Raw genomic sequence first — 27,046 nt, 5'->3', positions numbered from 1 at the left:
CAAGGTTTCACTAATGCTAAACTGGCATAAACCAGCACTAGCGGTTGCAGAAGCAATCCTAATCTGCTCTGCTTTTGTCTGCCTCCTGCTGTCCCTGCACTCTCTGCTCCTCTGCCAAGCTCTGGGGAGAGCTGAAACAGAAAAATGAGCTTCTTGAAAATGACTCAGCCAAGAGATTTGGCACCTACATTTAACAGCATGAATGAAATGAAATGAATGAATGAAAGTGACCATGGTTAAATTTGGTTCACAAGGGACCAGCTGCTCCACATAAACATAAACAATGATAAGTGCTGAAGTGCAGCATGAAGTGCATGAAGTGCAGCATTAATGTCACAAAGCTGGGTCTTTTTGACTTTAATCTGTGAGAAAAAGCAGTTCTTGCCAGCACAAGCACAGAGCCAATGGGTCTTATTTGCTGGAGAAACAGACATAAGCAAAAGCTTTGCATGCACATATACATAAAGTTAGCTCAGAACATGGTCCTTGTAATTATTACCTAAAGACCACAAAGTCCAGGACAATTAAGAGGAAAAATGCAGGGAAGAGTAAGGAGACACATACCTGACCAGAACTTCAGTGACATTTCCAGATGTGGCAAAGGCATTTATGAGATGCAGAACTCCATCCTGAGAAATTCTATTATGGCTGAGACTGCAAAAAGAAAAGAAAGGTTTTTCAGGTGGTAAGAATCAGGGTTGTCCCCAAGTTCCTTAGCCAGAGAGGCAAAATTGAAGTTCAAAATTCAAGTTGGCATTAAAAGCAGAGCAGTTTGTGGGGTGCTGGTCCCCTCTAGCTGGTGCTAAATGCATGAAACCCCTCCAAGACAAAGCACTGATAACTTGGGTGACAGCCAACTTGCATGTTGCACTCAGAGAGGACAATGTCCTGAAGACTCAGGGGACTACATCAACTTCTGTCATGCTGTCACTCTCAGGGCCTCAGGGGCCCTGATGCTAATAGAAAGACTTTTACTTACTTCAGCAGCTTTTAGATCAACCCGTGAGTTGCCCTGGCCTAGAAAGGTCTTGAGTTGTGCTCATGACTCACTCAGACCTTACCTCCTATGGCAGGACTGGGCAAGAAGCATGATAACCAGCTTCAGGAGGGATTACATGAGCACTTTTCCATTAGGGCACCTTCTGCTCCACTGGGGCACTGTGCTCAGGGAACAGCTCAAGAGCTTCCCTGAGCCCACAGATTCACAGTGCGTTTTCTTACTTGAGGGAACAGGTAACATGCACTCGATGCAAGTGGTCCAAGAGGAACCTCAGGCCTTCATCCCCTAGCTGATTCCTGGAGAGACTGAAAGGCAAAAGAACAAGGTGGAAAAACAAAACTCAGCCTTTTAAGCAGCAATGTTCCTCTGAGAAGCTTCAAAGGACTCAGCTCAGCCTCTAAAGGTCTGTCTGATACAAACTACTGCCCTAAAAAAAAAAAATACTTCATGCATGGGCTCCAGAGCAAGCTCAAACGAAGAGCTCCAAGCACAGTCTGAGAGAAGAGCTCAAACAAAGTAGCCAATAACTCAAAATGACCACAGTCACAATCCCAAGGATACTGTCCAATTCCATCTCAAGTCCTCTTTAATATATATAAAGGAGCTGCGTGATTACTAATCAATTTCTAAATCAATTTCTAAACAGCCTAAAGAAGCACACATGAACAGGCAGAGAAGCTGGGAAACCCAGGGCAATGCTGAGCCACGCTGACCCAGCTCTCCCTCAGTGACTTCTACTCAAGGTCATGGTGACAACCCAAGCCCCACTTACTCTACTTCTGCCAGCCGCCCATGCTGCTCCAGGACTCCGCAGAGCTCCTCTATCTGCCCTTGACTGATAGCACAGTCTGTCAGGCTGCACAAGAGACAGGAAGAGAGTTAAAGCACGTTCAGCCATCAGGTTCAGCCTGAACACTGACAGCTGCCCATCAGCAGTTGCTTTTTTACAGCAGTGTCTGTGAAACGTTTACTGAGGTGAACTGAATGCCCTTAGCTTGCCAATGTTTGAAACACCTCCATGAGGTTGGTAATGACAAACCCTACACTGCAGGTGGGAAGCAGATCTCTTCACATTTTTCCCATCTATGCACTGCTTAGCTGTCAGTCTTCTACTGTTACAGTCTTCTTTACAGGGGCACCCTGCAAACATTGCTCCCAGAGAGGAAGCAAACACATAACCATAACACCAAACCATATCTTAGCGACATGGTTTAGTGGAGGACTGGTTAGTGTTAGGTCAGAGGTTGGATTCGATGATCTTGAGGTTTCTTCCAAACTAGACAATTCTGTGATTCTGTGATAACACATATACATCACACAAATGATTTTCTGGAGTGTCTATTACCCAGAATTTGAGACTGACATTTGGGAAAATGGTGGTGGTTAGGGCTCAAATCAGTTGCTTGCACAGCAGAATTTGGGTCTACTGAGGATGGAGAGGAATTCTTTATCAGGATGTGATAGAACAAGGGGTAATGGCTTTAAACTAAACGAGATTTAGATTAAATGTAAGGAAGAAGTTTTTTCCTATGAGGGTGGTGAGGCACTGGAACAGGTTGCCCAGAGAAGCCATGGATGCCCCATTCCTGGAAGACTTAGAGCAACCTGGTCTAGTGGAAGGTGTCCCTGCCCACAGCAGAGGTTTGGAATCAGATGATCTTTAAGGTCCCTTCCAGCCCATACATTCCACGATTCTATGATATGACCAGGAATGGCCCAGTTACCACTCAAGAAAGGTATGGTCCTCTGCTATCCTGGTACATCTCAAATGTTGCACTAATGTTTCAAGCCTAATCAAAACAAGCAAATTATAATTGTTTTATGCCAGTACCTGCAGGATGTCTTCTGGCTGTGTGTGCTCGTTCCTAAATGCAAAAAAGCATTTTGATTTGACCTGAAGCAAAGAGAAAAGACAATCCTTCAGCAATGGTCTTCAAAGAAGGCAAGCTTTGTAATTTCTTTAAAGCTGAACTGCTAGGCTCCAAGTAATCTGAGTGTCTTACCGAACTTCTACCTTTCTGATCCGCTCACAGAGACCGATAGAGTTGGTGAATAAGATAGCGCAACGTGGTGAAAATGTGCTGTTCTTAATACTGAAAAGGAAAGGAAAGAAAAAAAGAATGAAATCAGGTCCAGGAAGAATGTTTTCTATACGCATGGTCCAATTTTCCCAACAGTGTGATGCAAAAGCCTGGATCCAGTCCATTTAATTCAGTACCGCTGAGCAAGGATCTAAGGTTTTGAGCATGGGAACCCAGCATTCTTTTGACAAAAGTAGGGTCTCTTTTAGGTTCCTTTAACTAAAAAGGGAGTACAGACCAAGGACATTCACTAAACACCTCCTCTTCAGGTGGTGAAGGGTGGCCAATTGGACTAGGGAGACTCCAGACTGGAAAGAACCTCCTGAGTGAGCAAATTCAGCCGCTGCAGCTCCTCCATGCTACAACCACTAGCAGGAGATGGCGAAGATCCTTCTGGGCTTTTTATCCACATGGTAAGACTGCCCTAGCCCCTGACAGCACCTCTCCAACCTAAATTCCAAGCTTAAATGGCCAATATGCTGCCAGGAAACACTTCTGGTCCCAAGTGTGGCTGGATGCCAGATCCCTACAGGGGCAGAGCTGAAAGGTGCTGACCACACACACAGGTGCTCTCTGTGGTGTGCTGTTGTACTGGGTTTGGATGGGATGGAGTTAACTTTCCCCACACAGTGCAGTGCTCTGCACGTGTAGCTAGAATAGCACTGGTACCACACCAGTGCTGTGTCTATCACTGAGCAATACTGGCACAGCATCAGGACTCCCTCCAACTTCCCCCAGGAGCCCACAGGCTGGGGATGTGCAAGAGGTGGGGTGGGAACATCACCAGGGCAGCTGACCTAAACCAACCAAAGGGATATTCCATATAATATGGTGTCACACTCAGCAATAAAAGATGGGAAAGGGGAAAGAAATTATTCTTATCTCAACTTGTGTGACTTGTGTTTGTTTTTTTTTTCTTTCCAGCACACTCTCTTCTTCTAAGGAGGGGGAGTGAGAGAGCAGTTGTGGCAGAGCTCAGCTGCCCAGCAAGGTAAAACCACCACAGCTGTCAGTGTGTGTCAACTGACAAGTCCTAAATCTATTATGGATGCTGGAAGTCACATTCCATGAGACAGCTGAAGTGAGGGTTATCAGGGATGCAGGGCCTAAGGCAGGTATTTGTCCTTCTATCCTTTTTTTAATATTTATCACGGAATAAAAAAGGTTCAGTGCTGCTTTGTTTCTCAAAATAAGACAGGTATCAGTGTGAAAGAGTTCCTGGGTGAGCCTGCATTTTCTTTACCTAGCTTGTTAATCTACAGTTTCTGATTAAGGCTCCTAAAATCTGCTGTGCTATCAGCACTTTTCAAATGATTGTTTCATGGCAGCTGTCAAAGCAAGGACCCCAAACGTTACCTCAGTAGCGTTAAATGACAGAGGTATGGCAGGAAGATCAGCAATCTCTCAATGCTCTGGTCACTCAGTGAATTTCCAGACAGACTGTAAAACAAGGAAGAAAACAGCTTACAGGGGAAACTCAGACAACTTGTAAGGATTTCTGTAAGACCTACATGGATGTGAATATGCACAAGTGGGCATTAAGGGCAAATACCAAAAAACACTTGTCCTGGAATGCTGTGGAAGTTGAGTGATATGAGTCCTTATAGGCTAATCCTTGTAAGTGTAAGATCTCTACCTTCTAAAACAAGTTTTAAAAGCTTTACTTTTCTATTATTGTAAGTTCATAAAATGGTGCTATTGATGTATTTTCTGCATGCAGTACTGGTATTACTGTTATGTACTGGTTATTTTTATTTGTTATTCCTCAGTTTTCATTCTCAATGTTATTCATCCAATTTTCTTGGTGCCTGGAGTGACCAGCTCTTCAGGAGATGGTTGTGGCTTACTGGGCCATGTGCTCTTGCTCTGGCTGTACCACAAGTCTGGGCCTCAAGAAGCAGAGACTAATGTATGTCTAGCCATATAACTGAGGAAGACTGTGAGGTTCCATAAGTATTCTGGGGCGTTTACATACAGACAGGCTTAGGAAAGGCCAAACTGAAACAGAAAGGACAGTGGAAGGTGTGGGTTTACCTACATTTTTGGGTGAAGCCTTGAGGGTTTTCTAGGAGGTTGTGGAAGGCCTACTCAGAGATCCATTACACTGCACAAGGCCTGCTCTAAAAGCTGTTTTCCAGCTAGCTGCCCAAGGATGCAGCCCTGCCAGGAGATGATGATCTCCTGTCCTGCAATGGACTCCACCTGAAGAAAAAGACCTCACTGGCCCATTCTTCACACCCTGTTATGCAGGCCCTGACCTCCTCTGCCTGCTCTTCAGCTGTAGAGATGTGGGTACAGCTCCACCAAGGACAGCTGATTTACATTAGCTGTTAAACTGATCACTGAATCTGTATCTGTGGGCTGGAGAGACAGACAGACAGACAGACAAGGTTTCTGAGTGCATGAAACTTACTCGATTTCTGTCAGCTGGGTACAATGAACCAGTATCTGGCACAGCCTGGTCACGTCCTCAGGACCCATCGTGCAGTCCCTGAGACTGAAGCAAACAAAGCACTCAGGAGCTAAACATTTCACATGACCATGGTGGTATGGTGACACTCCCCTCATATCCCAGAGCCTCAAGCCTCAGGACAAGGCCCTTAGCAACTCTCTTATTTTCCCTACATATATTTTGCTACCCACAAGCTAGGACTGAGAAGTCGAAACCTGTGTCAAACAGAGGATTTTACCAGCTCTGAGCTGATTTAAGAGAACCAAGGCACCAAAATACTCTATCACTTTGGGTGTTACTCTGATACAAACACATCAATTGACTCTGGATACTGGACATCATCTTCACCTGCTCAGCATTGTCTTAGTTCTCCCAGAACAAGGCTCATCAACGAGGTGTCTCCTATCTCCTTCTCCAAGAAAGAAACTGAAGAAACCTCCCTGAGTGACAAGCTGGCAGGCCTCCATGGGATGAACGCAGTAGCCAGCCTGGTCTGTATACCATTATTTAGGGGTAGAAGTTTCCCCTGCACAGCATGGCCAAGCAAAAGACACTATTTGTTTTCACGTATGCACTTGTAGCATCCCAAGTCTATCCAAAGAGGGTATGTTATTCACCCAGCTGCCTCTGGGATATGACTGTGACCCTCTAGTGGCTCCACAGCATGAACACCCGTTGGTTTGGGTTGACACCAGCTAGCCCAATTTGTTTGGTTTTGCCAAATTACCTCATCCCTTTTAACTGTGTGTTATTTTGGAGACTGGCCTTCCTAACCAATTTCAGCAGAGAAGGGGGGTGGAAGAAGGAGATGTTAAAGACAGACCTTATCCACAGAGGTGACTCCATGTGGAAAAGATGCTATCTTCCCCTCCCAGCCCCATTTCTGCATCTGGTGAATCAGTGACATACAAGCAGTGGAAAGAAAAGGCTGTTTCCCATGAGAGTGGAGTCTGCCCCTGAAGGCAGGCAGGGCACAGGAGAACCCTCTGAGAAGACACAGCTGGAGGCACAGGTCTGGTCCACACACTACTCTACAGATACAGACCCTATGTTCCCGGGTGACATGAGAAAGCCAGAACCACCATACCGAAAGCATTGTCCATTTTCTATGTGCTTGGGATGCACCAGGAAATTTCTTCTCAATCTGCTGGTACTTCTGTCCCTGGGGAAAGAACAGTTTCCTCAATCATTTGTGCTGATGCCATTGCTCCCATGTAGCTGCAGAAGGGGGTGAGGTGGTGGCAATGGCCTCATGCTCTGGCCCAGGAGCAAGATGACTGCAGCTCTGACAAGCAGTAGGATACTACTGGCTGCTCTACGGACTCAAGCTGCTGTCAATCAGCCCTAAAAGACCATCCTGCTCCCACCACCCCCGCTGGAGTTTGGAGACAAATGAACCTTTACTTGGCACATCTCAGGGACTCACACATCGGGCTTAGATGGATCAATGGGTATGATTTTACCTGATTCTTTCCCAGAAGGTTAGATGAACCACCTGCATGTGTCCTAAGCTGTAACCAGAAAAGAGCATAATAAGGATGGAGTTTGAAGACAAGTGCTCCTGTATCACTCCCTGAAAACCAGGGCTTGAGGTCTTAAATAGCACAAAAACACAGGAAAAGTACTCTTGGTCATACCTGAGGTTCATTATTTTAATGCGTTCCAGTGTAGATAAGGACTGAGCTAAGCAAAATACAGAGTTCAGGGAGATCCGGTTGTTATCAAGCCTACAAGAGGAAGAGATGAAATCAGCTGTGGCAAGCAGAACTACTATGATTTATGGTGTGTCAACTGATAATAGAGTTCCTTGTCCAACACTCTCAGAGCCTGCTTCTCTGTCACCTTCCTGCTTGTGCTTTGAACTTCCAAGTTCTGCAGGCAAGACTCACTCCAGTGTTCGTTAAATTCATCCCTCGCTTTTAGAGTTCAGAGAATCACAGAATAATTGAGACTGCAAGGGACCTCTGGAGATGACCTACTCCAACCCTACTGTTCAGAGCAGAGTCAAATAGAGCAGATTTCTCAGGACATTGTCTAGCTGGGTTTTGGATATCTCCAAAGATGAAGAATCCACAGTCTCTCTGGGCAACCTGACCCAGTGCTAGATCATGCTCCATACACAATTTTTTTCTTATGTTTAAATTAAATTCCTTGTGTTTTAAGATATTGATGCAAGGCAATAATAACTCTTTGGATGTAACTGCAATTGTAGCAGTACAAAACCCACAGTAACTAAGATCATGGTCAGGTCTATTAGGTTTATTACAGTATCTAGTGTGACAGTGGGCATCTTGCACGATGCTGCAAGGAAATAAAAAGAACAGATAACAGCAGTGTGTTTTATTGCACAGAAGTAAATGGAATGGTCTTGGTTTGAGAGCAGTTCAATTAATCAAATAGGCACAATAAAGCAGAATGTATACACAAAGTATACACTTTAAAGCAGAGTCCTGCACGGTGCACTTGCAATGGCAGTGCCAGGTAGAAGGCTCAGATTAATGCAATCCACCATTGTGGTTGAATTCAGACTTCACTGCTGAAGCTGGAGCTGCTCAGCATCTCTTATCCAAAGATGCCCACCACATGACAGGAAGGACTGCTCTTTCTCCTGATGCAGAAGAGAGAGAGGAAAAATTCAGTGGCCTGCTAAAGATCTCAGCCTGTTTTAGAAACCAGGTGTGACACCTGCAGACAAAACCACCCGTCTCCTTCATGGAGGACAGAGTACGCAGCCTTTCAGGCACTGATCTTGGTCAAGCTTCAAGTGGAGTCAATCTGGTCTGGACTAAAGGTGGGAAAAGACCAGAGAGCTCAGTGGGTCTACCACCCTCAACAAACACATACTATAACATCACTTGATCCTCACAGCCCTTCCTGAATGTCATTGTGCTTCCACTATCAATACTCCCATAAAACCACATCCACGAGTAAGGAGAAATGTGAGCTACTCACTTGAGTGACCTTAACATTTTCAAATTTGGGAGGAACTGAAACAGCCGTGAAAGTCCCTCGTCTCCCAGAGAATTATTTGATAAGCTAGGATTTAAAGAAAGGCATTTAATTTTCATAGAGAAAACAAACAAACAAAAAAATGTATAAAATCAGCTCTTAGTAACAAAAGCTCTGAAAGCAGAACACTGGCACCCTAATACAAATATCATGAGCAGTGCCCCTCTCTGTTTACAACTAAAGCCTACAAGGAAACTACAGACTGGCACTAACCAGCACAAGACAGCCAGAAACCCAGCTCGAGGCTCATCCTTTTCTCACATCTGCCAAGTACACTGACAGGGCTTTTTAATGCAGTTACCAGGGACCAGGAGGTCACAGCTCTGAGAAAAGATCATTCTGGACAAGCCCAACAGAGAAGCTGTTAGATAGAGGATGGGTTAATCCTGGAGAAGGAACACTTAAGGATTATAAGAGCTATGGTTCATTTAAATCAAGAGATATGATTGCTTATGAAGAGCAAAACCTCAAAGTTTCTTTCACTGGTTGCCAGGCCTATGGGAATAGCCAGCCCTTAGGCTGTGTTAAACAGACTACACGCCTCTGCTGGTCCTTGATTTTACAGTTTTTGTAACACCTGGAGTAAGGCTATGTGATCAAATAGCCCCTTTCTGGATTTCTAAGCTGTGACCTTTACCCTAAGGGAGCACTAGAACTGCATGCCTTCTTGGCAAAGGATACTAGCTCACGTAAGGCTATGTCTTTGATAGGCCTTTCTCTCTACCACATGCTCTGTACAATACTCTGGCACAGACAAATGCCATTTTCATAATATCCCTGCAAAATGCAGATAAAGACCGTAAGTTATGAAGGACTCACTCCAGCTCGGAGATGCTGCTACATTCCTTCAGGACTGCACAAAGCTTCTCCAGGTCACTGGCTTGAAAATAACAGTCTGTCAGTCTAGGAGAAAACAAGAAATCAATAGTCCAGGCCTTCAGGATTGCAAACAAGATCGTAAACTTCATCCCTTCAGAAAGCCAGAGAAAAAATGAGGATAGCAATTAAATTTCTTGCCTTTTTTTTTTTTTTGTCAGCAACAACTGATAATCTGTACTTTCAGCTCATCTTCAAAAACAGAATAAAGAGACACAACAAAGTGAAGGAAAAATGCGTCACAACAACAACAACAGAAAAAAAAAACAGGTCCCCAAATCCTGGATAGAAGGCTTCAGGCACAACCTCTTCATCTTCCTCCGCAGGCTACAAAACAGACATGCATGCTGGGGTCAGAGTATGATCAGATATGCATTTGAACAAGGGTCCATCTTAGGATGCATTTCTCCAAAGAACAGCAGCAAATTCCTCTAGTGCCACAAGCTCTGCCACCGCCAGCTCTCCTGACTACCGTGTAGGAGCTGATGCAGTAACTGCACAATCATCATACCAGTTCTGTGAATGAGAGACTACATTCCACAATCACAGAATGGTTGAGGTTGGAAGGGACCTCCAGAAATTGTCTAGTCCAATCTCCCTCCTCAAGCAGGGTCGCCTAAAGGGTGTTACACAGGATCACATCCAGGTGGGTTTTCAGTATTTCCAAAGAAGGAGACTCCACAACCTCTCTGGGCAGAGTGTTCCAGTGGTCTGTCACCCGAACCATAGTTCTTCCTCATATGGTGATGAAACCTCCTGTAGTTCAATTTATACCCATTACCCCTTGTCCTATCACTAGCCACCACTGAGAAGAGCTTGGCCCCATCCTCTTTAAATTGTCCCCTCAGGTATTAATAGAGGACTGTGAGCACAGAGACAAATGTTTGATTTTACCAGATCTCTTGTGATTCATCATTCAAACTCGGGAGATGCAGCTTTCATCAGCTAAAGGATCCAGATGTAGGAAATAAATGAAATACAATGAACATTTGCCACAATACCTTATTTTTTTTGAGAGAGTAGGTGTTTGTTTTTCCTCTCCAACTTGTTGGTCATCAGTAGGGTACAAAGGCTCTTCCCTAGTAAGTGTGCACAAAAACAGACAAGAGTAAAACACTAATGCTTCAGTAATTTGGCAGATCTCTGGGGTTTACCTGGATCTACCCTCACCAGTGTCTTGCCAATAGCAGCCTTTTCTTTCTTTCAGTAATTATCCAAATATGTGAGAGTGTGGACCACTTGGAAGAAGGGGAACAAGACAGATTTCCCATCTAAGCTAGAATCTGATGGAACATTCAGCTTTTGCCTAAACATGTTTTCTGCAAAGAGTCCATGTCTGTGCAAAAAACCCTACTGTTCATAAATAAATGCAACATCCAGATTCCAAATTATCTGAGTTTGAAATGTCATCTGGTGCCTTAAAGGAGTCACAGGTCACATGTCTCACCCAGGCTGTCCTTCTTTTCCAAGCATAACCATAACAACTGGGTTGCCTCCCAGTTCCTCCCCAGATGAAAGGTGGGACTCAGGTATCATGGAAAATGCTATTTTAAGTGGACTCCATTCATGGAGAACAAGGGAATAAATAAATGAACCTAGGGCTCCAAGAGCAACAACAAACCCCTCTCAATTAAAACATCTGGACTGAGCTGTTTTTACTCACAGTTTTCTAAGGTGAAAAACAAAATTCCAAATTCATTTTGATTTATGAGTACCATGATAGGGAATGCACAGTGTACTGAACTAAATAGTTTTATACACACAGAGATCTGTGAATCTGTTGGGATTTTTGCTTGGAGGTGTGGGGCTTGCTTGTGTTTTTGTTTGTTTTTTATTGTTTGCTATTATTAGAGAGCATGGCTGTCGTTAAACAGCCTGTTTTGCTTAGGATCCTGGGTTGAAATGTCCTCTAGAGACATAAAACATAATCATACATTATAGAAGTTAGTAGCCAACTTTCTGGCTAAGAAAACCAGGAGAGAGTACTAATTTTAGATTCCAGGGGAAGGGGGAAAGTGAGGTGAACTGTTACCCTTGGTACGTAAACAAGATATAAGAACTAAATGAGATGCTGAGAAAAAAAAACACAACACATTTCTCCACACATACTCTACCTGTGAGGGGAAGCAAATTCTCTGTCTTCTGTAAACCTCAGGACTGCAGTCTTATGACAAAGGCTAAGTGAAGAAGAAAAGCAATCAATGTCACATTCTAGATATTTAAATTAATTATTTTATGAATGATTCATTTTGGTGATCTGTTTTGCAATGTATTTTAGTATCTGCACCCTCTCAAATTCTGGATGATGGCTCAGAAAGAGTCTGCTTACAGCTATGCATCACCATGTGTATATCTCCTTTGCACATGTTCTTCACCCACCCCTATTCTGAGGTGACTCAAAAATCCTAGAACTTAACTCTCAGACTTGTACTTTGGGATTAACCTCAAACAGGATTCTTCAAGACATACATACCTGACTTCTACCTCCATTGTCTTCTGGCAGGTATTTACTGACTTCAACAGACTGTAAATGCCATTAATAGAGAGGAGGTTGTGACTGAGGCTAAGAAAAAGAAAAAGGCAAATATCTGGTTACTGAAATCACACACGCAGCAAGCACATGGAGGACTGTCCTTGTGGAAGTGGTCGTGAGTGTGCTGTGTGCTTGAACTCATTGCACTTCAGAAGTGGCATGGAACAAAAGTCACTGGATTACCGCTTCTTCTGAGAAAGCGTTTTAATTAAAGGGCACTTCAGCACTTCAGATGCATTTAGATCTGTTTCTGAGTAAAATGCTTTAAGCAAATGCCCAACTTCACCCTGAACAGCCTCATGGGATGAGTCTCATCCTTATAGTGCTCAGAGCTATGTCTGTCTGGGTGAGGTTTTTGCCTCCTGGACCCCTGCTCAGCATCTCTGTACAGTCAAGGCTCAAGAAAAAAAGGGCAACACTTACTCCAGCTGCTTTGAAATTGATATCCAAGGGAGGCTTTCCAGCAGGCAACTGCAGCCTTCATCTCCAAGCTTGTTACCTGATAAACTGAGACATTTTCCAGTTAGCGGGGACTGCTTTGAACAGTATAAGTAGCAAAGCTGTTAAAATCTGCATGCTTTCCCTTTGTTACAATCGCTCTTTTGCCTGGACTGTTCTTCTGTCCCAGAGCAATCTCCCCTGTTTCCCTCTGCACTGAAATAACTCCAGACCAAGAGTTTTATCCCTAGAGAAACATAACACATGCTTTAGCCCCAGAAACATCTTTAGAAACACCTAAGTGGAAGTGCAAAGCAAGAAACCAACTGAATGAGTTTTTACTATCCTCCTGGAAGGAAGCAAGGAAGGAAGGAAAACTGGATAACAAAGACTCCAGTTTCAAATCAGTGAGCTGGAAAACTGGGGTTTAGGGTGTAGCTGAATTTAAGACCCAGTCTGGAGTGAACTGTCTTGCAACAGATATTTCTGCATTTTCCAGTGCAGACAGGCTAGAAGGAGAGTTTACAGCCAGAATCAGTTGGCCTCGTATACACAATAAGGAACTGTAGGGATGATGCTCATTGCAGTGGGTAGGTTACGAAGTGGAACTCTCCTCTCACTTCTCCCAGCAGAGCTGGACAGCCTTAAAAAAACAAAAGGAACAACACAGAAGCCATCTGTGTCCCTTTACTGGCTCAGAGAATACAGCTTGGTGTTGCCTCCAGCATGCAGTGTTCCTTCATTAGCAGGGTCTGCTCTGCCACTGTCATCACTGGCTACAGCCCCAGGGAGCCAGAGGCTGCAGTTGTAACAGGAACTGAAAGTTGTTCAGCATTCATCTCCTGCAGAACCTCACCAAAAACCCCTAATCAGGATCTCACCAGACATAACGCACAGTGCTGGGATCCTTCCTTGGGGTCAGACCCCACGACACACTGCCCTCTACATCTAAATCCGCTGTTACCTGTCTCCTGCCCACAGTGACACAAGAAGAAAGAAAGGAGGCACTTACTCCACTTCAGAGAGATGGGGGCAGCTCCGGAGAATGGACACAATCTCCTTTGCATGCTGCAAAGACAGGCTGCGATCCCGTAAGCTGTGAACAGAAAGGGTTAAAGAATCATAGAATGGTTTGGGTTGCAAGGAACCTTAAAGATCATCTAATCCCAAACCCCTGCCATGGGCAGGGACAACTTCCACTAGATCAGATTGCTCCAAGCCCCATTCAACCTGGCCTTGAACACTTGAACACGTGGGGCATCCACGGCTTCTCCTGGCAACCTGTTCCAGTGCCTCACCACCCTTATAGTAAAGAATTTCTTCCTTACATCTAAGCTAAATCTACCCTCTTTTAGTTTAAAACCATCACACCTTGTCCTATCGCTGCATTCGCTGAAAGAGTCCCTCCCCAGCTTTCCTGTATGCCCCCTTTTGGTACTGCAGGGCTGCCATAAGGTCTCCCCAGAGCCTTCTCTTCTCGAGGCCAGAAAACCCTAACTCTCTCAGCCTATAACAAGCAGGGAGGAGGAAGTGGGACCCAGGCATTTCTGGCATCTCTCTCCAGATGAAGACACAAAGAATCAGTGTCAAGAGAGGCAGTTTTTAGTCCCTGCTCTGCCACACCATTCTGGGCACATTGCTCCGTCCCTCTGTACCCCTTGCTACAGAAGGAGTGCAGAGGGCCATGCTTGGAAAGTGCTGAGTGCAGTGTCTTGCATTGGAACTGCCCAGCACCACCATTCCATCCACGTGGAAGAGATGGATGTGATTGCTTGTGTTACACAGAACAGTGAGGGCAAGAGCAGGAGGCATGAGAGAGCCGTTTCTTAGCTCTAGCATGCTTGGGCAGTATACCTGAGTCCCGTTCTGAGAAAGCTGGTATTCTGCTGTCTCACAGAGAAGACAGAAAACTACATGGCTCATGCCTTTGATAACACGGGGCAAGTTGGGAATTATCAAGGCAACTCTGCCCCTTCAGGGCTGTTAGTTTGGCTAGACAGAGATTTTTAGTTTTATTTACTGAATCAGGTTTATTTAAAATATTTTCTTGTATCTCCTTCCTTAATCACCAACACGGCTCCTATTCTTGTTCTTCTGTAGTACCTGTCATCTGCAAATCACATTAATGAGCAGGAATTTCAATGCTTTCTCTTACCATAACTTCATATGTCTAGTTGGAATCACACATTCCTTGTTTTCTTCCCATCTCAAATCCAAAGATCTACAAACAAGCAAAATATTTGGTCTTTAGTATGCCTTCATAGAATATCTGAGGACATGGGAGCTGGTTAGTATTTTCTGTAAGCTTTCTGGAAAAAAAAAAACACAAGGTCTGTGACCCGCCCAACCCTTCCAAGCAAGGTTAAATGATTTTCAAGAGACAGAACATCCCCATCAGGAGATGGGAGCAGTCCAGCACAGGGGGTGTCCACATAGGATTTCACTGTATTTGAATCAACTGGGTAACTCAGCTCCCATGCAAAGGCACTACTAAGATGCAGGATGTTTTGCCTGCACGGGGGTTTGTGCCACCAGAGAAACAGATAAACACACCCACGGGCACCAGGCTGCCTACAACAGCACAAGGCTGTTCAGACATCTGAGCAGGAGCAGTTCCTAGCTGACTCAGAGCCAGGCTAAGCCAGTTCACATACACGTGTGAAATACTGTGAGGTCTCTCTAGGACTGCACAATACAGGGCAAAAGGAGCTCCCTATCACAGAACACAAGACTGTCTTGCAGATTCTTAATTACGGTCAAATTTACCCTTCCCTCAAATGGATGCACAAGCAGAGAGAACATAAGAGCCAGCCAGAAAATGGCAAAGTTTTCCTTTTGTTTATCCTCACGTTCAGTTGCCCGTTGGTTTCAGCATCAGCAGTTATGCAATAGGAAGACGGCACTTCAAGCTTATGCAGGAGCTACGGCTCTGCCTTTGTGGAACTGGCTAACAGGTCTGTGCAAAGGCCAGTGATTTTGTTTACCTTTCTCCTTGCTCAGGTGGCTCCAGCTCTGCCAGATGCAAGAGCAGAGGCAATCAGTTCTGTTCCTAGAGTGGTTTACAGTGACACCAAGCTGATGGTTTAAACCAGCGTAATTGGGGGAAAAAAAAAAAAAAGAAGCGAAAAGCATAATACCACATACAGTTTCTTACCTTTGAACTTTTCCAGACGTGCCAGAAAAATTTATTATCACAATGTCCTTCCTGAAAATGAGATCAAAGCCAATGTTAGGACGCAGGTGGAAGGATGCCATTTCTTTTGTAGTGGTGCTCAGTAAGGACTAAAGCTGTTGCCTGTATGCTACAGAGGGCCTCAGCATCTGCCATACCAGCACATTTCCACAGGCAAGTCAAAAAGCGGCCACGGGGCTAGAAGGCAGCAGGATACCCCATATGTTGAACTAGGGCTGCAGTACACACAAAAGAGTAACATGATTAAGGAGAAATGGGTGGGGATTTTTTTGTTGAGGCCAGCAATTTGTTGGAAAGAGGTTCTGCAGAAACTCCAACCCAGCAGGAAAAATAAATGTTGTATGCACTGTAGCTTCCCCTGAGTTACACCAACGATTAACTTGGCCTAGTAAACTTACAGTCTAAGCACATACGCTAGGACTTAAAAAATCTCCCCTTTCTATGTTATTCTGGACCTATGAAAGCACCAAAACCTGTAATCTAAAGAACACATAGACACTGCTACTTAAATCCACACCTTTTTGGTAAGCTTAGCTGGTTTGTAGTGAATTTATTCTAGCTGATAAAGAATTTCCTGGTTGAGATATTGCAGAGCTTAAAAGCAAGTTTAGATTCTGTTGTATATGAAAAATATTACACTTGCAAATCAATTTATAGACAAAGAAACCTATTAAAAATACAAACAGGAAGTCTATCGTATAATCAAATTTTGTTTCACACAGAAAACAAAGGAATAAAAGTCATGCTTTATTGATTTTGATTAACAAACAAGTAAGCTGTGTCCATTTATTTATAAAGTCATCACTGAAAGAGACAACGTATTTGTTTTGTAACAGCTCTCATGTACTGGTACCTGACGTGCAGTTCTGTAGCATTTTGACACGTGACGACTTCCTTTGCCAAAATGAGAACAGCATTCAAGGAAAGATTGTTGTTGCTCAGACTGTGAATATCAGGAAGAATACAATCTCAGATGCTGGACCCAACAGCATGGTTATTCATTACACAAATGCTCTCTGCCACACACCCCAAATACCCCAAAGTACACATTCTTTTAGTTATGAGGTTTCTCTAAAACTTTAGAATTTTGCATTTTGACCCAACAAAAGCATAATCACATCATAGTTTTCTCCGCAAGCTATAGCTCCCATGCTCTCATATAGCATCAGACACCCTTCTGCTATGTGCAATAAAAGAACCATTAACTATCTTTGGTCCAAAATGTAGGGGTTGTACTTCATAACTGCATGACTACACAGTACAATTAAATCCTATTATAACAAATAATTCAATTATGTAGGGCATATTATAGCATGGTCTAAACCTTCAGACATAAAACATCCCTGAAACCACAATACTAGCAGCATCTGAGGATGTATTCTTTAATTGTACATTTATGCTGTTTCATTACTTGTTGCAACTCACTAAACATGAAACGCAAGGTCTTGCTTCTACAGATCCTCTACATGTTCTCAGGACCACAGGGCACCATTCCTTTGGACCTCAAAGGAGTCATCCCTAACAATAACACTGTCTGTGTGTAACAGAAATGTGCGAGCGAATGTGACTTACAAATCGCACCGACTTTCTAACTGTTCTATATCGTACGTTGCTTCGCTGAGGGTTTTCAGATGGTTATCTCCACCTGAAAAGATGCTGGTCTCTGCTGGTCAGTCCCTCTCATTCAGCACTATGATCTTACAGGAGGTTAAGTGGGGCCTCCACATGGGACGAGACAGCTAAACAAAAGCTTAGGAAGACAAGGATGGAGCTGTTCTCTCTTACACTGAGCTGAGAAATCTCCATCTAAGCCTGACCAAGGGGAAGAGAGGTGAGGAGGGAGAAGAGGAAAAAGTCATGCCAGGCATCAAGCTGAACATGGCTTGTAATTTCTGGAGATGTGTCAGTGGTGCCAGGACTCCCTAGACATTATTTTAAAACAGATGGGTAAGAACTGGCTGTGAAAGCTGAGCCTACCTCATTCCAAGCCAGACCTCCAGCATAGCCCTACCTGCATTACAGTATTTGTGTCCCAGATTATTGTCCTCCATGTCTTCCAGCAACATCTCTATGAGCAAGTATCAACCCTTACAAAGACATCTTTACAGCTCCACTCTGATGAGGACTTAAACTCTCTCTGATGCTATGCTTGGCTTCATAGTGGCTACCATTTTTAATAGGTTAATTGCATTTTTACTTACTCTACTTTCTTTAGCTTTTCCATTCTGGAAAACAGGTCCAACACCCTCTTTACCTCTAGATCTCGTATCCGATTGTCCTGCAAGCTGCACACAGATTCTCATTAATATCGCAGGCCCCAGGGAATGAGCAATTGATTTCAGCCACATTGTCACAAAAAACTTACTTTATTTCCTCGAGCTGGAGGCACTGTGAAGAAGCCTGGACCAAGTTAGTCAGCCCCTCAGCTGTGATGTTCCCACCTGTCAACCTGAAAAAGGAAGAATTGTTCATATCAAGAAGAAGGAAGACTAGCATCTATGCAGTGTGTGCCAAGCCTGTCTCAGCTGTGTGCCTGTGCTGCACTTTTAGCACACCAACACAGAGCAGATGCAGCCCAACTCTGCCACCTACAACCGACTTCCTGCTGCTCTTTAACCAGGACAATGCAATCTTCCTCTTGATATTAGGTGGCAGTATAAAACAAAAGCCACGCATATCTGTGCTGTTCTGCATGGCTCTGCATCCTTGAGTGATTAACCTGCCAGCCAGAAACACAGCAGGGGAGGCTCTAACCTTACAAGCAAAGACTTACTCTAGTTTCTTCAGGCTCCCCATTTCTCGTAAGCTCTTTGAAAGAGCAGCAGCGAAGTCATCACCAAATCTCCTACTTCGAAAGCTAAAACGTAAAGAAAAGGGAAAAAGGTAAGCACAACAAAGAACAAAATCAGCTAGCCCACAAAGCAGGTTAAAATACGACAAACTGTATGTGTTGAATGTATTTTATAACCATTGTTGTGTTATTCGCTTTCTTGCAGCATCTGTTTGGAGAAAAAAAAAAAAACACAACATGAAACTTGTACATCAACTGCAAGTACCTAAAGGAGAGAAGGCCCTTTGGCACAGTGGCATTATGTGTAGCTGCTGCCACAGACACCAAGAGGAAGCACAATCGCATGTCCCAACGGAGTATGAATCATGGAGATCTGATCATGGGACCAAGGCCAGGTTCTGCTCATGGTCACATGGGGACAAACCAAGCTCGTGCAGACTGAGAATATCTAAAAGCTCCTGAGCAAAGAGTTCCTGAGTTACAAAAGGGTTGACTTCAGTACAGATGCTGTAAAAGTTTGGGTAGCAAACTAGCCAGAGTTTTCCAGAATATAAAAGGCAAAGTCTGAAGGAAAAGTACCTCTTTTATAGAAGTAACCGATGTTGGAAAAATTAAACAGATAAACAGGTAAGCTTTTAGTCACAGAAGTGCTCCTACGAACCAGCTTCAGGATGTACTGATTACAGGATGTGTTAGCGCACAGCAGCCTGAGTCACATCTCCCACAGCATGTAGGGAGCCCTGGGAGCAGAATCCCATCCCTGGCCCTGCTGCCTGCGTGCCTCCACCAACTTCTCTGAAACCAGAAGGGCTCAGGAACAAGTTGCAGAGGTGTGGTGGAACATCACTCTCCTTATTGACTGAAGACATGGCCTGAGGTCCCTGGTAACACACCTGAGGCAACACTGCTCCTTTAGACAAGCAACATGCAGCTGAAACAGCACTCAGAGCATTTGCATCAAGCAGACTGTAACCTTAATCAGGCACAGGCTTGAGAGTTTATGAGCTGTGGAAGAAACCCGCCCCAAACCCTGTTCATTTCTCCTAATGGAAGGTAACAGCCCAGCCAAGCTCAGGAGTCAGCCTAATCTGCTCTGTGAGAGCAGGAGATCTGCACACTGCCCTGTGGCCTGTGTCAGCCATTTAGAGCTGGGATGTATCATCAGACAGCTTTCCTAACAGTAAATTAAAGAGTATTTCCTATTCTCCTTAGTGGAGACAGAAAACACTCAATTACTGCCATTTTTTGCAATGATATCAATATCCAAAAATAGCAGTTTTCACTTGGGAGCAGACAATGCTATTCCCTGCAGCCGTTTCCCACAGCCCAGATGCGATCCCCTGCCAGTGATTCTTGCTGCTCTCACCAGGCAAACCTCCTGGCAGCCAGCCGTGCTCCTCAGAGCCTTCCCACAGCATGTCAGCTCATCAGGAGTGCGCACCCTGGCTGCTCCCCGTGAGTAAATTCCAGATATATTCCTCTGAGTTATTCATAGAAATACAGAAAGAGACCCATCCCACAACGCTATCCTAAGAGACTGTCCTTGGAAAGTCCCTCCAGCATTATGGCAGAGCACTGACAGAGTATTCAGGATGCAGTTGTGATCTGTTCATCTGGTTTCTGGTGATTTGATTCTGTGATTCTATGACTTCACTTAGGTCACAAGTTTCTCTTTAAAGTTTCTCTTACAAGTTTGCTTTCAAGTTTCATCCTACCTTTCTAATGTCAGGAAATACCTATAATTTTCTCCCTATTAGGCTAACTACCCTGTTCTTTGATTGGTTTAGTCAAAACAAAGAAACAAACAAAAAGCAGCCGTAATGGATTGATCACCTTAATATCCACCAATCACTCAGAAATACATTATTTACTAAATTTCTTCAGTATCAAACTTATGCTGTTCAGATCAGAACTTCTCACACCTTCTTTCCCTCCCTTTTAAAACATAAACACTAGGTTTGCCCTTCCAGCCCCTCAGCCTTTCCATGTACCAACACACGGGCATGCAGTACATTTACCTCAAATGCTCCACGTTTTTACAGCTGGCCAGAACCTCCAAACAGCCAGCGTCCATGAGGCATCCTGCAAAATCCAAATGAGTCAAATCCTGGCCCGAGTTGATGACGAAAACCAGAGCCGACATGTCGAGAGGTGTCAGTCTGAAGTTTTTAAACTCGTACTTGAAATTCAGTAGGCTCCCAATGTGCTGCGCTACTTTGAGGTCTTGAGTTTCAAACGTGCAATGGCAGAGCTCAATGACTTTGGGCCCTGTCAGATGAGTGGCTGCCAGTTTCTTGAGAGACTGCAGGATTGCATCTTGCTTATCCTGCACCCACGCCTCATTTTGTTCAGCTAGCAACATGAGAAACGTCCTACACTCTTTCGATGACAGGCCTGAGAGGAAGATGTGAAAACTCTCTATGAACTCAGTCTTTGCTTCATTCTTTAAAGTCCACTTTGACTTCAAAGAGAATTTCTTCTTCAGGTAGCTCTTGTCCACCCTCTTGTTTATCATGAGACACAGTGCGGCAAAAAACTCCTGCAAGCTCAAGTGCACAAAGGCATAACCAGCCTCTGGGTGAGCGCCACTCGTCTTCACCTCAAAGACAGTCAGCAGACCATGCAAGGAAGCAAATTCTTTCACGTCTTCTGGAATATCACTGACATAAAATACAAGCTTCTTATCTTCCAGGCCTTTCAGTGCAAGATCACAGAGACCCAAAATGGCCTTCTTGTTACAGTTCAGCTGAGTTTCCTCATCAACTGCATGCTCTCCCTGCTGTTTGTTTATGAAGATGAGAAGCATTTTTATATAAAACTGTGTCATAGTCTGAGGAAGCTCTACACTCATCTGATGTTTAAGAAGCAAATACTCCAAGCAGATGCAGACAACATAACACAGAGCAGGGATCAGACACATGCTGAGGAGCTTAGTGTTGTTCTTCAGGTGAGCAATGGCTTGTTCTTTGAATGAATGATGATGAAAATAGTGGCTGACATATTCTTCAACCTTCTTGTGATCAAATCCCCAAACTTCTGCTAGAACATCTACTGTGTTTAATAAGAAGTCTGGTAGTCTCTTAGGTCGGCTGGTAACCAACACTGTGCAACCAGGAAGGAGCTTCCCATGACAAAGGTCTGCAAAGAGCTCGGATATGGACATACGAGAGGGAAGTGTCGGGCCTTCCTTAGAAGTGGATGACATGTCCATGCTACCTGTGAACTCATCCAGCCCGTCAAAGATGATTAATGTATGCTGTGCATTTTCCAGGAGGTGCTGGAACACTGCATCGGGGCTCTCTTCTGGCTGGAGAAACAGGTCAAACAAAAGCTCCTTCAGAGTCAATTTTCTTTTTAATAAATTCAGCTGTCGAAACTCAAAAAGGAAAGTGAAGAGAAACTGATGTAAGACACCTTCTGCCCATTTCTGACAAATCCTGTGCATCAGCATGGTCTTGCCTGTACCCGGTCTACCAAACAAAAAGATCAACTTAGTTGTACCCGATCGGACCACGCTACTAAACAGATCTGACACTCTCATGGCTGTATCCACACATTCTTCTGGTTCAGGGGCACTGGGCAGATCTTCTCTGGGTTTATCTGTTCTCTCTTTTAATCGGGAGGCTTTGCTTTGTCGAATAACAAGATTGACAAAGGCTTGGTTGAAAGCCAGTGGCTGCATTTGTTCCTGTGCTGCTGCTCCTGCTGCTCTCCTGCTTCCGTATCTCTGACGGACTGTATCAATGAGAAGGTGCCGATAATTTTCAGCTGAATCTGAGAGAGAAGACAGGGTGAGTTGAGGGTGAAAAAGTTAGGTAGTTCTGAGCTGTGACAGATCAAAAATATTGCCGCTTAAAGAGAAACAGCACTCTGATCAGAGGCTGCTCCACAGAGCTAGAGGTAGAGATGACCAATTTTGAAAGCATAAAAATAACACGGAATTTTGCGTATTTTTGCACAGGGGCTGATGAAGCAGGGAGAAAATTCGGGAACAATGTGAAATAGCTTCATATAAACACTAAGTCTTATCTCTTTAAGATGAGAATTAGTTATTGATGTTTATGCATATGTGGGCTGTTCACCAGCCCTCTGCTTGCCCATGCTGGCCTTGTGCCACACTTGCTCAACTTTCTGCATGTCACAACAGACACTTCCCGTGCTGTGAGGCTGTGTTTTTAAGATTCTGTAACAGGATCTCTCTTTGTTCCCCTGCCTCTCTACTGAGACCTACTTCCAAGGCCACTTCATTTCCAACATACATGCACTTAAATGATGCTGCAAAAGCACATCAGCACCTCCAGCCAGGCAGCAGAGCAATAACAAAGCAGCAGTTCCCATTCAGCACAAGCAACCAGCTGTGCTTGTATACACACACAAACATGTGTTGCTGTTCTCCTAAGAAACCATACACATTTTTAACATGCTAGACAAACCGTGGGATTTAAATTGTATTTAAATTAAACTATGTCTCCTGATTTGGCTTAAAAATAATAATAAAGGGATGACCAACAGCTGAACGCTTTATAGGCATATCAGGCTTTAAGGGAGATGGCATATGCTATACACATCTCTTCTCCTCAGGTAGATTTAATACACCTCTGAAATGGACGTGGATGTTTCTTGTTATTTGCTAGGTCCCACTGTCCATACATCTTATAGCCTGTTGCGTTGAGTTTATGCAGTCACTGAACAAAATTTTCCCTCAATGCAGGAAGTTGATTTTTTGAGTGCTTTTGCAAAGAAGTTTAACAGGTTCTTCCATGGAGGGAACCACACCATTGTTCTACTTCTGGAATATCTACATACCCAGGCGTTTCTGTTTAGCATCCTTATCACTGATGGAGCTGCTGCTACGGCGGCGGCGAGCAAATCCTAAAACGTGAAAAGTCAGAAATACGTCAAAACAGCACTTCCAATGTCAACTTATTTAGAGCTGGGCAAAACACTCCAGCAAAGCATTCAGGGAGCTAAAAACAAAAAAGCAAAATCGGAGAGACAAAACTATTTGCAAATTCAGGCTGAGTTTACAAAACAGTTTTTGCAATTGTCGAAGTAAATGCAGACATGCATCTAGCTATAGAAAATCAGCTGGGGCTGGTCCTCAAGAGGCCAAACCATCCCCTTGTACAAGCCTGGATACTCTACAGCTCTCAGGGGTGATGTAGGGGTCTGGGCTGGTTTACTGACCTTCAGTAATGGAGCCCCCTGAGCTCTCTAGGCAATTCATTCCAACACTTCAGTTTATATAGGCTTTCCCAGGGGATAACATCAATCTTGCCTACCCCAGTGTGATTTACTACTTTCCTATTCAACCTACTTGAGTGTTTTTGCAGAGAACTTAAGCAGGGCCTTGCTCCTCCATAAGGAACACATGATTAGATACAAGGATTCAACATTTATCTGACACTGGAACATTGACTGCACTTCACAGAGCAGTTAGTAACCAAATCTTATCGTTCTCAGTTAAAAACAGCTGGGACGTCAGAAGTAAGGAGATGCAGTGGTACAAGTTGCTTGGGGAAACCTGACTTTGAAGTTCAACAGGAAACAATGTGCATATTAAAAGGCATATTTTGCAAGATGTGTGATGTTTAGTAAACGATGTTTAGATCAATTCCCATTTGCTGAGATATGTAAATGCTAAACCACAACAGAACCTTAGCTAAGAAGTATCATAACAACCTGTCAAAAAGCATTCTAGGAAGTGACCCTATTGGCACCACAGATGCTGTAATGAAACAAAAAAAAAAAAAAAAAAAGAGAGAAGAAAAAAAGAGGTGCGTTCAATTCTGGGTTCAAGGTAGGACACATAAGTAGATAAAACATTAAGGTCTGCAGACAGCCTAATCAAAGATTTACACCATGAGCACAGGAAAGTTACATAGGGCATGGACAAAGTGATTCTGAGCATACGGAAGAAGCCTGGCAGATTTGAGACAGAGATCATAGAATCATTATTGTTGGAAAAGACCTTCAAGATCATCTGGTCTAACCATCACCCTTCTACCAATGTCACCCACTAATCCATGTCCCTAAGCAGCAGGTCCAACCTTCCCTTAAACACTCCTAGGAGTGGTGCACTGTACCAGCAGGGAGCACTGGGGGAAAGAGCTGTCATGAAAAGCTGCCTGGCATTTCCCAAGGCTGACCACACCAACCTCGCTGGTGAGTCTTTTCGTAGGCCAGAAGATGCATCTGCTTTGAATGCAGGAATGCACAAAAACAGCTCTGTTATCCCAAGGGAACAGTTATTTCTGAAGAACTCACAGCCCACAGATTTCCTGGTTAATTCTCTAATTGTTTATGCAGCTCTCTCAGATACAGAGAATGTGGAGAGCTGAGAGAGGGATAAATCCTACCTTTCTTAATTAGTCCCAATACCTTTCAGCACTATTTTCAGATTTCTATTCCACCAGCAACTGCTGAGATCAACAGCCTATAAAAAGGAGAGGCACAAGCATCTCTGTGACCATACAAATGGTTGGAATTGCAAAGGGCAGGTTGGGAGATAAGGATTAAAATGAGTAATGCCAGCAGAGCTGGACAAGCCAGGAAGTGATCACTGCTCAGGAAGTGCAGTGCTAAAAGCCTACCTCTGTCTGGCGAGGAGCAGGAAACGCAAGGTGCAAGTTCTAAGTTACTGAGAACACTGGCAAACCTCAGCAAGAAAGACAGCCAGCTCTGCAACAAGCTCCTGCTGCTGTGAGCGTGAGTGCCCAAATTCACACAGCAGGAACAGGAGCACTCCCTGCAAAACTAAGAGCATCTTTTCCTTCAAATTGCCTATTTTTCACCATTGGGCAATCCGGCACCAAACCCACTCCCTGACAGCAATGTTAAGCACCTCTAGAGGACCCAAGGCTTGCACTTTGCTCTTTGCACTGCCAGGGTGATGGCTCAGTGGCTTCTCTGCACTGCAGCCTGCAGAACACAAGGCTTCGTTTCCTGCTGCTTTGTTTTCTCTCAACACACTTTGCAGAACACAGAAACCTGATGGCAGCTTTCTGCGTAAATCTGAATCGGTGGATGGCCTGGGTTCTTTTTGCTGCAGTCTCCTCTGTTTACCCGCTTGGACAGCTGTATGTTAGAATAACGTCCATTCTGTCTCTCTTCTGTGAGATTCTTCACTTGGAGAGGGCCTGGGCTGGTCTTTCAGTTCTGGAAGCTGAAAAACTGGTGACTGAGGTGGCAACTCAGAATTTAGCAGCCTCCAGTTCTTCCAGTAGCTGTTAAATGAAGGACCAGGGATATCGCTCCATAGTGGCCCACACCTTCAGCATCTTCACATCGCACCAAAGGCTTTTGTCTGACATTCAGTGACTGATGTCACTGCAAAGCACTAGGGGAAGAGGAGGGATCTTGAAAACAAATCCCTCATTTCATTATCTGCAGAGTTAGAAGGCCGAGCACTAAGGCTAAGAGTCATAGGTACTATTCATCCCTGAAACAAGCCCTAGAACTACTACTACCTATTCTTTTAAGCTTGGATACTCACACTCCTAGAATGGTTTCTGGTGAATCAACTCTAGATTGTCCGTCTGAGCTTTCTTTAAAAGCCAAACCAACCTCCTCCACCTATCACTGAGCCAATCACAGTATAGAAGCAAAAAGTAGGGGTTTTGGAAGGTGAGAGGGAGATTCCCTCAGCTAGAGAAACTGAGGGTGTTCCTTAGCAGAGTCAGTGCTAACAAGGCTTTTCTGAAACACAGGGAAAGAAAATGAAGCAGGGGAGGTTCATCTGAAAAGCAACAAAACAAAAATAAAACCTGAAGTTGCAGTGGTTTCCCCACACCTTGCCAGTGCTGTGGTTTGTTGCAGCCTTACCTTTTGACACAGAAGACCTGGCACTCACATCTACGCGTGCTTCTTGTTTCTGGCTCAAGTTACCTAAAGGAGTTGGATTGGAAATTAAACACAATTATAATCAGCATCCTGCTTCTGAGATCTGAGGTGCTGCTGACCTGATGAAATCAAACAGCAAGCAGCTTGCAACACATAGAGCGGTTTATAACAAGACTCAGTATAAAGGCTGATGCAACACAGCCAGGTTTCATGCTCCCTGGCTGATCTCCTCACAGTTTGCCCCAAAATACAGTTAACCTCTACTTTCACGGGAGGTGTGAAACAGCTCTTCTGTATGATATATGCAAACGTGGAGTGTGAGCATCTTTGGCTGATCTAAACCCACACTGCAGCCAAAAATGGAAGCCCTACTCATCCCTGATCCTGCAAAGGAGGTGTTTCTGCGATGAAACCCTCAGTGAAGTCAGTTGGCAGCCCAGCCAAGGACCCCTTTCTGCCTCACTGCACAGCTGCACACGTGTATTGCAAGAAGGAGGTTCAAGCTGCCAGGAACCTCCACTCAGCATCTGCAGCCCCACAGAATACAGCAACAAAACTTCAGAGGGAGATCTTGCTCAAACTAAGCAGGAGTCTGCATAACACCAGTTCAGACAAAATCACGTCTCGAAGCATGGCTCCCCAAAAATCAGACGGGAAGCCTTTGTACACGAGCTCCTTTCACCTCATTTCCAGCATTTCCCAATTGGGAGTGCAGGTCAGTACTCTGGTATTTTGGTTCAACAAGTCCAAGAGCAAGGTGCTGCACCTGGGTGGGAGCAATCCCAGACTGGAGGACAGGCTGGGAGAAGAACTCATTGAGAGCAGCCCTGC

At 44.3% G+C, this 27,046-nt stretch overlaps 1 protein-coding gene across 1 annotated transcript in view; it reads right to left on the bottom strand.

Moving 5' to 3' along the window:
* NLRC5 (NLR family CARD domain containing 5) overlaps window positions 1-27,046 on the bottom strand; it is a 48,214-nt gene that overhangs the window by 15,548 nt on the left and 5,620 nt on the right. Inside the window, exons 4-29 of the mRNA XM_084294733.1 lie at window positions 26,198-26,260; window positions 23,180-23,245; window positions 20,392-22,147; window positions 18,356-18,439; window positions 17,948-18,031; window positions 17,784-17,867; window positions 16,436-16,525; window positions 15,544-15,594; window positions 14,545-14,610; window positions 13,402-13,485; window positions 12,375-12,458; window positions 11,892-11,981; window positions 11,533-11,595; window positions 10,420-10,497; window positions 9,362-9,445; window positions 8,486-8,569; window positions 7,171-7,260; window positions 6,997-7,044; window positions 6,621-6,695; window positions 5,495-5,578; window positions 4,438-4,521; window positions 3,004-3,093; window positions 2,832-2,894; window positions 1,773-1,856; window positions 1,222-1,305; window positions 565-654 (exon numbers count right to left, since the gene is read on the bottom strand). Coding sequence (XP_084150859.1) covers window positions 565-654; window positions 1,222-1,305; window positions 1,773-1,856; window positions 2,832-2,894; window positions 3,004-3,093; window positions 4,438-4,521; window positions 5,495-5,578; window positions 6,621-6,695; window positions 6,997-7,044; window positions 7,171-7,260; window positions 8,486-8,569; window positions 9,362-9,445; window positions 10,420-10,497; window positions 11,533-11,595; window positions 11,892-11,981; window positions 12,375-12,458; window positions 13,402-13,485; window positions 14,545-14,610; window positions 15,544-15,594; window positions 16,436-16,525; window positions 17,784-17,867; window positions 17,948-18,031; window positions 18,356-18,439; window positions 20,392-22,147; window positions 23,180-23,245; window positions 26,198-26,260 — 3,703 coding nt within the window. The remainder of the gene's footprint in view (window positions 1-564; window positions 655-1,221; window positions 1,306-1,772; window positions 1,857-2,831; window positions 2,895-3,003; window positions 3,094-4,437; window positions 4,522-5,494; window positions 5,579-6,620; window positions 6,696-6,996; window positions 7,045-7,170; window positions 7,261-8,485; window positions 8,570-9,361; window positions 9,446-10,419; window positions 10,498-11,532; window positions 11,596-11,891; window positions 11,982-12,374; window positions 12,459-13,401; window positions 13,486-14,544; window positions 14,611-15,543; window positions 15,595-16,435; window positions 16,526-17,783; window positions 17,868-17,947; window positions 18,032-18,355; window positions 18,440-20,391; window positions 22,148-23,179; window positions 23,246-26,197; window positions 26,261-27,046) is intronic.

This window comes from Netta rufina, assembly GCF_964035555.1.
Source record: "Netta rufina genome assembly, chromosome: 13".
In the NCBI taxonomy this organism is placed as follows: Eukaryota; Metazoa; Chordata; class Aves; order Anseriformes; family Anatidae; genus Netta; species Netta rufina.
The sequence above is the reverse complement of the archived record's forward strand: the minus strand, read 5'-3'. Positions and strand labels throughout refer to the sequence as shown.